The sequence below is a fragment of the Mya arenaria genome, chromosome 3 (genome assembly GCF_026914265.1).
Source record: "Mya arenaria isolate MELC-2E11 chromosome 3, ASM2691426v1".
Classification (NCBI taxonomy): domain Eukaryota; kingdom Metazoa; phylum Mollusca; class Bivalvia; order Myida; family Myidae; genus Mya; species Mya arenaria.
Window position 1 is genome coordinate 27,472,067 of NC_069124.1, and position 13,630 is coordinate 27,485,696.

Here is a 13,630-nt window from a genome sequence, read left to right on the forward strand (position 1 = left end):
TCAATTAACCATTTATAAGTTGTTGACGAAAATGATTCAAATTGTATCACAACTTTACAATTACGTTTGTTATATGTATATCTTCCATTTGTGTTAGGAAGGATATCAATCTGTTTCTCTTTTTATCGTGTCCCTTCTATGACTATGAGACAGAAATTGCTGCAGCGTCTGTTCATGTAATGCATAAGCTCTTAGATTTTAACATTGAGACATTTGGCGCTTGTCCTGTTCATGTCACTCATTATATAGAAACCCATATATTTTTTATTAAATGAGTTTTAATAGTGAATAAAACACTATGGTATTAATAATCAGACGACATCCAAGTGTTCATTATCAAATCAGAAAGTTAAAAGTCCATTTTATTTCATATGTTTTCACTGCCGTTTGCCAACAAATTTTACGAAACGTGCTCGTCACTGTCAATGTGTCCTTTCGAATAGTCGGTTTCAAGTGGCAACACAATTTACGATTCAATTGGTGGGTATAAGTGGGCTCATTTCCAAACAGTAGTAATAGCGAACACAACGCTATGAAGATCGTGGAAACATTATATAAGCAATTTCTATCCCTGTACCGATATTGTTAAAACATTCATTCGTTTTATTCTATGCGGGTCCGTTTAGCCTATTTCGATTTAAAGGTATATGGTTCACGTCAAATAGTAAAATCTTTCAACAAAAAATTACTTTCTTCAAGTTATCGGTTATTTACGACTGCTTTAACCATTGCCCTTTTACTTAATTTCATTTCGATATCAAAAGTTTAATTATTAACATGCCCGTTAATGATAGAATTTGTTAAAGGTTTTATAACGGTCTGGCATTGGCACGGGATGAAAGTCCCATTTCTGACGGTATTAGGACCGAGGCCGGGGTTGCAATAAGGAAGCATCGTTGGACGCAGCTTTATTTTATTTTATAACAGATACCGCATTAGAACAGAGTCGAAACCTTGCCGCTTATATAAGTAACGACACGATGAGAAATAACAGTGGTACAGTCGTTCACTCACCTGATGTGAGTACTATTGGGTTAATCGTGCAGTTTAATGACACTCCTAGGATTGCCCAGTATATCAACATAAAACAAGCGTTTACTATAGACGTGATGACTATTTGTGAAGTTGAAGTATTTGGAGCAAGTAAGACTTTTTGTGAGATTTATGTATCATTGTTTACCACTTTATTTGCAGGGCATGATATTCGTACTTTTAAAGCACTCTCCTACGTTGTCGGTATCGACAAGTTGAATGTTGTGTTATGTGTACAAACTGCTGAAACAATTGACAGTAGCGGCTCCAAAGATAAAAATAGTTTGTCATAGTATTTGTTAACATGAAAGAATATACAAATTTTCAAAATATATCCCAAAAAGATTCAGTAAAGTTGTAGGCAGACAAATTAAGCTTGAGTATCCGAATTTCTGATTCTCTTTTCAATCAGTTTCCGTTTAATATGTGCCCAATATGATTTACATTATTCCTTATATAACCGTGATCTACAATGTTTAAGTCCATTATTTTTAACAAACAAATTGAAGCATTTGCTATATACTCCCAAATCTATGTAGAACAACTAGAGAAGCCATAAAAACATGATAAGTTTTCATAAATGGATGATTTCACATGTCTTGGCTTGAACGTGGTACCTTATTTCAACATGTTTTTTTTCAAATTATTACAGCCTGTCCGTCTGGATATTTTGGTGACAAATGTTTGCGAAGATGTCATTGTAAGAACCAATGTGAAGTTATTTCTGGCAACTGCACCGTTTGTGAACCGGGTTGGGAGCTACCTACATGTGAAACTGGTATTTCCTTAAATGTATTAATATTGTGTATGTATCAATATTGTGTTTAACAATAGCCTCGATATCCATTACACTATATTTTTGTGTATAAATATACATAAATACTAGATTAGTGCCGTGGATGGATAAAGTTTTTATGGCGAGGCGGGGAAATTTATTTTGTGAGCCAATGTTTATAAAAAACAACGTAGATTACCTTAAAATTATCAAGAACATTTATAAAAAGAAGGCACAACAGTTTTTACTCTTGACATCGGCACATACAGTCACTAAACATAATCAAATCATTTAACAATTATTTTGCACAGCCTACACAAATCAAACAAGATTACAATCGTCCCATTTTCAATGGATTTTGATGTTGATAGTAAAGAAAAATGTGGATTGGGGTTAGAACTGCACCGGCAAAAAGAGAACTTATTTGTATGTGGGATGTTGTCATTTAGCACCGAAATGGAAGTAACTGTCGTTTACTGCTGCACATTTTCAGCCTTTCTGAGTGGATTAAGTGTACATGTAGAATTTTTGCCAATGCCATTATAATGTGTGATGAACTTTTCCTTGCATAAGGTCGATGAGGTCGGTAGTTGGTAGAGTATTGAGGAGATTCTGAAGCACTGTCTGCGCTTTTCCCCTGACATTTTAGAATATAAATGGGGTCCTTTTTCCCGATAACATGACCAACTTACTGTAGAAAAACATTACGTGGTCAACTATCAAAATAACCCTTCATTTTTGACCGATTTGTATGCAATTGACATGATAAATGTGATAAAATGTTATCTAGGATGGCAAAATCTAAGATTTATATCAATTATAAAATTACAAAGACACTAGTGGGTACGAGTGGTCTTGACGATGAGAGTAGTTTAGTGGTATAGTTGTCCTACTCTAGACAGTGATACTTTCCCCTGAAACCAGATCAGGCTTTGCATCCAAGTAAACGGAATCGCGAGTAATTCAGCTACAGCTGTTTCAACAATCTAGCTCATATTATAAATGAGTATAACTTGGACTTTTTATACGTTCATTTCATAAATGCCCATTTTAAAATCTTAATATATATAGGATATAGATCCTATACAGATATATATATATAGGGCCAATATTAAAACATGTGCCATAACAAGTTAAACCAACGACCTGTACAGATGTACCTATTTATAATAAATAAGTAATTTTGTTCAAAATACTATCAATGGCACTCTACTATTTTTATTCCTTAACAGTACGTGACTACTGGCTTTCAGTGGCATGTTAAATATTTCAAGTAGTATATGATGATCGTGTTTCATTTAAGGATCTTGATCTCAAAGATGGAAGAAAGTCACTCTTGGCAATGCCAGCGATGCTTCATTTAATTTTATGACAGTTGAAATGAAATTAATAAGTTAAAGGGGCACGAATTTATTTAAATAATATTTAAACAATTATAATCAAGGTGTGTTTTCAATACTTTTGCCTCAACAATACTTCATATATTTTGATATGTAATGGCTATATGCTTTCTGCATATATACTCGTATTTCAATATTACCTATGTTTTTACTATATATGGTAACATTCGGAATATACATCATTGCCGAGACTTTAAAACAAATTTAATGAATTATCTCAACAATATATCAGCCAATACATTTTACAGATATAAGGTGACCGATTAGAAATGTTGCTCAATGCATAGAAAAATAACCAAATTATGATACGATTATTTCAACTTACGACTAAGAACATTAATGATATAAATCCCAAAACCTGAAACATGATGTTGTTATCTTTTAGCAAATCATATAACCGCGTTATTAATATGTTGAATTCTGTAACAGTCTGTTCACGAGGGTTTCATGGACAAAATTGCGGCGAAGAATGTTCACAGAATTGTAGAAACGACATTTGCAACGCACAAGACGGCAACTGTGTTTTAGGATGTAAACCAGGATTCGATTTTGTATTGAACATGAATTGCTTACGGGGTAATGTATTCCGTTAACACCAGTGTTTTGTGCCTTGGAATATTTGTGCGCAATTTTAAATTATACACATGACTTCAATAATGTGAATCATTGTAAAGACTCAGGTTATACAGATTTGTTTTATAATGTGACATCTACAAGTAATAGACAATCTAATACACATATAATGTGGCAAAATTGTATTATTTTACAAAAGAGTAAGATAAACGTTTGTTCACTTCAAAATGGAGTAAAATCGAAATTAAGATCGAAACCCTTAATTGATTCCCTTTTTGGATATTCTCAACAGAACCTTACTGATTAATTTCGTTATTTATCAAATGTTTACCACTATGATGAAAGTCTGTTGAATTTTGTTACAGTCTGTATACAAGGCTATTTTGGACAAAATTGCAGCAAAGAGTGCTCACAGAATTGTAGGGATGATAATTGCAACGCAGTGGACGGCAACTGTCTGCTAGGCTGCAAACCAGGATTTGATTTTACAATGAACAAGAACTGCTCATCTGGTAAGTTACTCCGTTAATGTCATTGATTAAGAATATTCGTGTCCAAATTATATGCACAAACATAACGTTAATAATCGGATTTTTCTATGACTGAGGTAATACTTATTTATGTTCCTTTTAATGAGACAGCTGACAAAAGCTCTAAATATGGCCAAAACTGCAACACATTTGTTTTGGCAAAGTTGTTTGTTTTGTTGAAATCATGATGCTGGTAGTTTCATCTTATCAAAATGGGGAACAAAGAATCAAAACCCTGAATTGATTCCCGTTTGCAACTTTTTAACAAAACCATGATTATGATTTAAATATTATCAAACATTTAGAACAACTATTCTGGTCTATTAAATTTTGTTTCAGTCTGTAGACAAGGATATTATGGACAAAATTGCAGCAAATATTGTTCGCAGAATTGTAGGTACGAAATTTGCAACGCACAGGACGGCAACTGCGTGCTAGGATGCAAATCTGGATTCGATTTTACAATAAACCCAAACTGCTCATCTGGTAATGTGTACTCCGTAAATGCCAACGTCTTGTCCATTGGAATACTAGTGTGCACATTTATATACATAAACATGACCTTAATGATTAAAACTTTGTCAGGATAAAGGATATACTGTTATATGTTTGTTTTTTTAATGTCAGAGATACAATAAATATACAATCTATTACACATTTATTGAGGCAAATTGTATTTTCACAAAATTCAGAACAATACAAGTGTGTTTTCATCGAAATGGAGTAAAATAAATCACAACCCTCTATTGATTCCTTTTTGGAACTTTTCAACAGAACCTAAATTATGACATGTGTTTACCAAATATCTAAACCTACATGAAATGTATATTTAATTTTATTACAGTATGTAAACAGGGCTATTTTGGACCAAATTGCAGCAAAAAATGCTCACAAAAGTGTAGGGATGATAATTGCAACGCAGAGGACGGCACCTGTGTGCAAGGATGCAAACCAGGATTCGACTTTACCATAAACACGAACTGCTCATCCGGTAACGTACTCCTTCAATGACAATTGCCTGTCCATTGGACTATTTACATGCAAATTTATATGCATAAACATAAAGTTCATAAGTTGAATGTTTGTCTAGACTAAATTAAAACGGATGTATGTTTTACAATTGGATATTTACAAAATGAACAAAAAATAAGCAATTCTACTAAAATTTATACAGGAAAAATTGTACTTTCTTTAAAGTCCGAATAAAATATTTGTTCCCATCTAAATGGAGTAAAAATCAAAATTCTTATTTCATTCCCGTTATGAATTGTAATGTAATGAATGCAACAATTTATAAACACGAAGCCCTATTGGGAATAGTGAAAACGGAAAGTAGAGTAACATCTGTATTTTTTTAATTATCTTAATGAAATTTTATATCAATTCAACAAAATGTAATGACAGACAATTATCTTTCGATGCATTTTTGCATTATCTGAAATTAAGAATCAAAATAGAAGAGCAAATAGCATCATAAATGATTAGTATAAGACCCATAGAAATTAATGGGAAGTAATTACTATTCTAAACTACTAATATACATAGAAAGACACGTCTGGCCTAAAAAAACGCATATCACATTATTGTTTGTTATCCTCAAATAAATAAAGTAATATTTTGAAGATAAAAGGGGGCATCACTTGTGCGCGTGTGTGTGTGTGTGTGCGTGTGCGTGTGTGTGCGCGCGCGCGCACGATAGAAAATTGTGTTTTTTTCTACACAACATGGAAATGTTTAAGCATACATATGTTCTTGATATATTATGTAAATATGATATATGTTGAATATTAAATGAGAAATCAAATGAATTTCTAATGCTTCTGACCAAGAAGAATTGATTATTTGATTTAATAGCACGTATCAATAATATTTATGTGAATGGTAGTTTTACATACCAATAAAATTGATTGTATTTTAGAATGCCAACCTGGATTTTACGATAATTGCAAAAAGGTTTGTGGACAATGTAAACAGCCACCATGTAGAAAAACTGATGGCAATTGCTTAGGCAGCGGCTGTGAAGAAGGATACACAGGAGATAAATGTGACAAAGGTAATATAATCTTGGTATTCTAATTGCTTGTTTCACTGAATAATTCATACGTTATAAATTTCAAAACCCTTCCAGTTTCCTACAGTCATATCAGTAGATATTAAAGTAGGTAAAATAGTTTTTGTTGGTGTCACCTCCGAATAATGTCAAACACATAGGGATAACTATGTCCAGAGTGTCTTCCTCGTCCGCTTCGTCGTCCTTGTCGTGCATATATATACATTGTAATGTATATATATATATATATATATATATATATATATATATATATATATATATATATATATATATATATATATATATATATATATATATATATACATTACTGCATTTTATTCAAATGTGTTTGCTTGTAAATGAGTTCGTGCAGTCGAAGATGCGAACAAGGATTGCGGTGTATAAACGCTGAACAAAATAATCTAAATTTGTCTGCCATGCTTTACATACGACGGAAAATAGGTTTCCGATGATTTACTTGTGTATGGAGTGTTGTAAAGTCTTCAGGCTGTGCATGAGCATGTATATTGGCTATGATCAGTAAATGACCCCTGTTGCTATTGCCACGTCAGCATTGGGCGCTGCCGACAGGCGACACATCAAAATCGCGAAACTTTAGTTTAAGGATGTACCAATGGATACAATTTGTCAATCGTTTTTTCATGTTTTAAGGATGCCGCACCGGCAATTATGGCGACAAATGCTCAAGCAATTGTAGTCAACAGTGTATCGCTGATGAATGTCACCATGTCAGTGGAATGTGCAACCTTGGATGCAAGCCTGGTTATACTTTTCTGATCGACCCAAAGTGTAAAACTCGTAAGTATTGATATGTTGTTTTTTTTGTACATTCGATTATGGTTTTATTGAGGTGAGCACAGTTTGCGTTAATAATGCACATTGATAATAATTATTTTATTGTTCTGATGAATGAAATAAAAATAAATGTACCACCTCGAGGATGTTACATCATTTAAGGAGGCAGGATGATTTGATAACCGCAATGTTGGATGCGCTATTAATGGTACATTTGTATGGCCTTATGCGTTTAAACTGTTTTAAGCATACTCGTCGTCATTACAAGTCGTATGAAATAATTTTTCGATGGGCTTCTTTCGTTCATTTCTTATAAAGCATGCACAAATGGAAATTATGGCAGTCACTGCACCCAGTATTGTGGCGAAATAATGAATGCCTTTTCTTTATGGCAAAACAGCGCCCGGTTTAAATTTAAAAATTCATTATGCTGGCAACAATGAATTTGTTCATTTTTGTTTATATTTATGAACATTTCACAAAAGGAAGAACAATGGTCAGTGTCGGGCTACGTTAGAGGGAGCGCAACGTTAGAATGCAACTTTTGCCGTGCGCCCAATCCCCCTTGAGTCATATACATCTAGGGTTTAAACGTGTGTTTCCATCCGAAAATGTTTTTTGCGTATTATTAATTTCGTTTGCACACTTGAACATAACTCGAAATGGTATGTCTGAACATTTCTAATGTTTTACCATTAATTTGGGCCAATTTTAAACCTTTATTTTTTATACAATTGGCTCACGATTTGAATGCAGCCAATTATATTTGTTAATACCAACATCCCAAGTACTTTGGTCATTATCATTACAGTATTTTCTAACATATCACACGTCCATTAGTGTACTTTTGTGTGCTAAATTTAAAATCACACAATTTATTTCTGTAAATTCAAAGTAATCTAGTATTTATTTTTTAGGTGATTGCTGTATGTTCAATCGGATTTTTACAGCGTACATTTATCGCTCTTATGCATACATTTCCTTATAATTTGCATTGTAATTTGAACAAAATATAAGAAAAAGCTTAAATGGTTAACAAGAATTATCTCAATAATCACTCAATAATTATGTTTATTGTTTCAATAACGTTAATGCCTTCTATTACGGGATTTGGGTTGATGATACAAATTACCTGAACCTTTTGTTAAAAGATTGCAATGCACTAAGGTCAACGCAGATACCAAGACTGATTCATGTTTCCTGGCTTTCTTAACAACCAGCTCCGTTCAAAAGACTAGAGCGCAAGGCTCTATGTAACGAGTTACTTGTACTGGAACATTAGAAAACAACAATATAGCCACATCGTACCTTTCAATCCCACATCACACTCTTGGAACCTTGTCAGCACACAAAACGCAATGTTCCGTGACTACAAGGTATCATGCTTCCAAGAGTCTTTAGCCAACAGCTCCTTTCACCAAATTAGATCGCAATACTCTTTGTAACTGGTACTTGAACCGAAACGCTTAAGAATCAGGTTGATATCAAGTGACTTGTGCGTTTCTACCCCACATAGAGGAATGTCCTGTGTTCAAACATGGACAGCCAGATTATCAAGAATCAAGCATTCAAACGACGAGTTATAGTTAACTACTCCTAAGTTTGCTTCGAAGTGGTCGGAAAAGGACTTACTTACTTCCGGTCGGATGGTAGTATATATATGGCTCAAACGGGTATATTCAGCTATGCCAAAATTGAACCGGAAAACCGATTTACTATAAAGATAATTCTAATTTACAAACTACCCGACATTGACTCATGATATGACAAACATATTTAACTAAAGTAATAGAATAACAAAAGCAATCTATGGTAGCCAAAATTCTAATCAGATATATGTTCTAAAGTTTAGTTTAGACAGACATATGACAGACTATTTGATCCGTGTAATGCCAACTATTGGGATTATCTCTGTAGTTTATTGATACAGGGATAGGCACTGTAGTTTCTGGGTACTGGTCTATATACGTTTGGCTGTTTCTCTGAACCTATCGATTTTATCTTTTCACTAAAGAATGTCCAGGTGACACGTACGGTTTCATGTGCCACAGCAGCTGCAGTAAGAAATGTAAATATGGATGTAAAAAAGTTGATGGTGAATGCAATTGCTGTGTGGACGGCTGGACTGGACAGTTTTGCGGTAGGTGAAAACAAAACATATGTAAGTCACTATCGAAACATTTCAAATCGGAAACTAAGCTGTTACAATACGATTGTTAAAAGCCTATTAACTACGAAAAGGTGACTTGCAGGTTAAATCAGAGTAAATCTCAGTTTTTTTAAGGAAAACCCGTAGCACTTCATTCATATAGCGATGAGTGATAACATAATTATAGTTAAATACCTTCAATCTTTAAGATGATAAGGAGGAGCAGAAGTTTACCATCTCTGAGGTTGCCGTGGTGGCTGGAGGGTCGCTTGGAGGTTGTCTTCTCCTTCTCGGACTGGTGTTTGCTTGTGTTCTTGGATATAGACGATACATGTCGGCATCGAAAACAAAAGACACAACTTGCGTTGTGCCGTGAGTGTGTCATATTTTTTTTTTATATCGCTGTCTGAGTCTAATAGTTGATAATGAGTATACTGAAGGCTGCATTCGATATAATGTGCGAGCATTACATGTACATTTAGATATATGTTAGTGAAATGTTTTGAAATGCAATAACTGTATCAAAACGTGCTGTGTTCAGTTAATGACGAATTGATTCTTTATAACATAAACGTTTCTCCATGACGAAAGAATGATGCATTTAAAATCACTATTGAGATATTTTAAAATCCAGTCCACAAGTATGACAATATTTTATTAGATCTTGACTACTAAATAGTATGATCGAAAATTGTCTTAAATCCACCAGAGAACCTTTTCTTTTAAGTGATTTGCCACCAGGTGTGGTAGATTGTTCACACTTGCAGTAAAACAGCAGAGTTTTATACATTTGTATTGTTATACTTTATATTATACTATCTTGTGTGGCATAAGGTGTTTACAGGTAATAATTATGACCTACTGGGTTTGCTTTTTAATGTTCTTGTAACCAAATGAAAATAAAACAAATTTACATAGTTATATTGTGATAGCGTTTATACTTAAAATGACTTTTTTGTTAAAAAGATTGTAAGATTGCACACAAAACATATTTCAGGGACAGAATATATGCTAACACTGGGAGAGGATACGAAGGCCCCTATGAAATGCCACTTAAAAACAGCAATGAGCATATCTACCAGACAATCCAAAACTGACACGTGTCAAGAATTGTTCTCTTTGTAAATATGCGAAGAAAATATTACTTTATTTCAATTGAACTGCAACGTGTGTGTGTGCTCTAGAGGCAAGTATACTTATGTGTGTGCTTCAGTGACACGGACACTTTTGCTTGTGCATCAGTGACACGTTATATGATGTGTGTGCTTGAGTGACACGTATGACGTATACTGTTTTATCAAAAGTGAAATCAAAGGCTGAATATATTTGAACACCTTTTGTTAATTCTTATCTTTTGGTTGAACTATACAACTGTTTTATGGTATTTCAATGTAGGTTGGGAGACCCAGATACATTAACAGGTATTACAAGAGCCGTCTTATATTACAATGTAGAGCTACATGATTTAATTGATGTAAATGGTACCATCTTATCCTTATGATATTAAATTTATCTATTGCATGGTTCAATATGTCTATATGGCGTTATGATTGTATGCGTCTTGTGTCTGTTTATGTTACCAAACACTATTAATATGTACTTATGTTAGTCTTTAACTATACATGGAAGCCATTGTTTTTATTTCATTTCAGCATTTAATATTTGTATAATTGATGAACTCCGTTGTTATTCCTTAGGTTTTTGTCGGTTAAAACTTGTTATTGTTATCTACATGTACATATGGCACCCGCTATTAAACATTTATCTATTTGACTTTTGTGGTGCTTGTTACTTAAAACCAAGGGCCCGTATTTACAGAGCTGCTTATTTGAAATTTATTCTTTATTTGTTTTACAATTGCTACACTTTCAATAAGGAATAGTATGCATTATTTCTACAACAATTGAATGATGTTAATTGGAACCGATAATTTAACCAATATTTTCCTATTTTGTTTGCATGTTTTAGTAATGATATAGTCAGTTTTTAGTTTTATATTTCATTTTCCATAATTGTTTTTAAATAAATTGCGATTCAATGGTATCAATTATTAGTTCAAAGTGTCAACTCTTTCACCACCGGCTTAGGAGGTATTCTATTTTTGAAAATAATCATGGCATAATTATTGATATCAAAGGCACTGAATCCTAAATTATTATTCTGAACGACAATATGCATTCACCACACGTTAGTTAATGCTAGTTGTAGTAATTGGTAAAAACGTTCATAAAAGAATCTTTATATTTAGTTTTTTGATCGGTGTAATTAATTACTTATGCATATTTATTTATGAACATAATGTAATATTTGGACACAAATGTTGAGGGCGTAAGTGCTAACACAAAAATGAAGGAAAATGAATGTTAAATGCATTTAAATGAGTCTTAGGTAGATGGGAGAATTTCAAATCAAGATAAAACATCCTTGAACTTTCCGTTTTGTTAAAAATGTGATATCATTTAGCATGTTATTGCTATTTTTTTGTTTATTGTTAGTTTACTAAATGTTGATGCTTTCTTGCTATATGCTTGTTTTTGAGAGTTTGTTTTCTCTAGAATATTTTCCGGCAGGCGACTAGTTGCCCGTTGTTCTTTTCTGAGCATTTGCTGTTATAAGAACTGAATATGATAAAATCATCCAAAGAAATGAATAAATAAAGAATGAGGGTCGATTGTTCGTGTGAACTAGTAAATAGCTGCTCGGTGTTACCAACCAACATCTAACTGAGTTTTGTACATGCAGCACACGACGTTATTTCAGGGTTAATAACAATCTATTGTTCAAGTTGTTGAAAGTGTCATGAACCAATGATGGTTATTATGGAGTACAGAAGGTTGCTAAATCACGAGCTTGGTTTCCAGAGAAAACTAATGCCATTGGTTTGGCTAAGTAAGCTGTTCACAAATAACTGAAAATCTAAGGCAACTCTAGGCATATCCGTTGTAACAGGAAGAGTTAGTTTAACCTTATATATCTTACAACGATTGTGAATAAAGTTATAACAACATTATATTAATATTTCTGTGATACGATTTTACGCGAACGTATGGTGTTGTGATATGGTGAAAACCGGAGTACCCGGAGGAAACCCAATTGTCCGGCTTGGTGACCACAAACCAAACTCACAGGAAGAGTTGGCAATTGTTTACTGAACAGTTTTCATCTGGCAAATAGATAAATGTAATAAACCTGATGTTTCTCATTCTTTCGGAAACAAACATGAAGGTTTTATCTCTGTAGTCTATTTCATATTAAAACAAGGGTATACGTTACTCGAGATGTTGATTATGTAATAAGTATTGATTTAAACAGAACATTGGTAAAATATCAGGTGTGTTTTTATTTATATTTGGACATGATTTGCAGTAGGCACTTTGCATATATACAATATATACAGTGCAAATAGAATACAAAGCAATTTATCACAAACATTATATCTTTAATACTTATTTATAAGTAGCAGACGCATATTCATGACCTACGGTTTCTTGCAGAAATTTATGCACGAAGATCAAATACGCCAGCGTAAAGCAGAAGCAAGGTTGATATTTTATCGAGTATTAAAATAACAATGTATATTGTATTTAAGAAAGCATTCGGAAATGTTGGTTCATTCCCCAAAACGAGAGTTTATTTTTAATCATTCAGATATCTCATCGCTGGTATTCTCTAGCGCGCATACAGCACCAGAAATGACAAGCACCTGACGTTATAGTTATTTATTTCTCAATCCACGTCGGCAGTCTTCTCGAAACCTATAAGTGCACCCGGGTAGACTCTCGCATTGCATTCAATCTTGGCTATAACCGGGTCAGACTTTCCAATATTTTTTTTTTCAAAGCGACGACCACATTAATAGTAACAATGCCACCCAAATTTCGTTTCCACAGCCAAGTATTATTATTGTTTTCACTTGTTTTTTTATTGTTTAAATAAGTATATTCCGTTGAAAATGTATTGGATTGCATCTTCTCGAATACAAATTAAATCATTAACAACTATATATTTATCTGATACATATTTTTTTATAGGATACAGTAAATTGTTATTGTTTATGCTTTAACTTTGAGTTTCCTTAAATTGTTTGTTTTTTAAATAAATATTGTTTAAACCAACGCTGGAAAAGACACCTCCATCTTGCTCAGTGTGGTTATCGAACACTGTAATACTAATGTGTATGTTCGTTTTGACAGATGCTCAGATTGAGCGTTGACTTAATAAAACTTCGCAAATATGAAAAACTGTGTCCGAATGTTTTCCTATTGTTTGCGTATATATTTGAATATATCAGTGAGCTGTGATTAT

General features: G+C 33.3%; 1 protein-coding gene across 1 annotated transcript; it reads left to right on the plus strand.

Moving 5' to 3' along the window:
• The first annotated feature begins 980 nt into the window (after positions 1-980).
• Positions 981-10,525, plus strand: LOC128225913 (multiple epidermal growth factor-like domains protein 10). The gene is made up of 5 exons (XM_052935810.1): positions 981-1,143; positions 7,033-7,179; positions 9,191-9,316; positions 9,535-9,697; positions 10,323-10,525. Exons 1-5 carry the CDS (start codon positions 981-983, stop codon positions 10,420-10,422), a joined length of 699 nt encoding a protein of 232 aa, XP_052791770.1. The 3' UTR covers positions 10,423-10,525.
• The last annotated feature ends 3,105 nt before the right edge of the window (positions 10,526-13,630 follow it).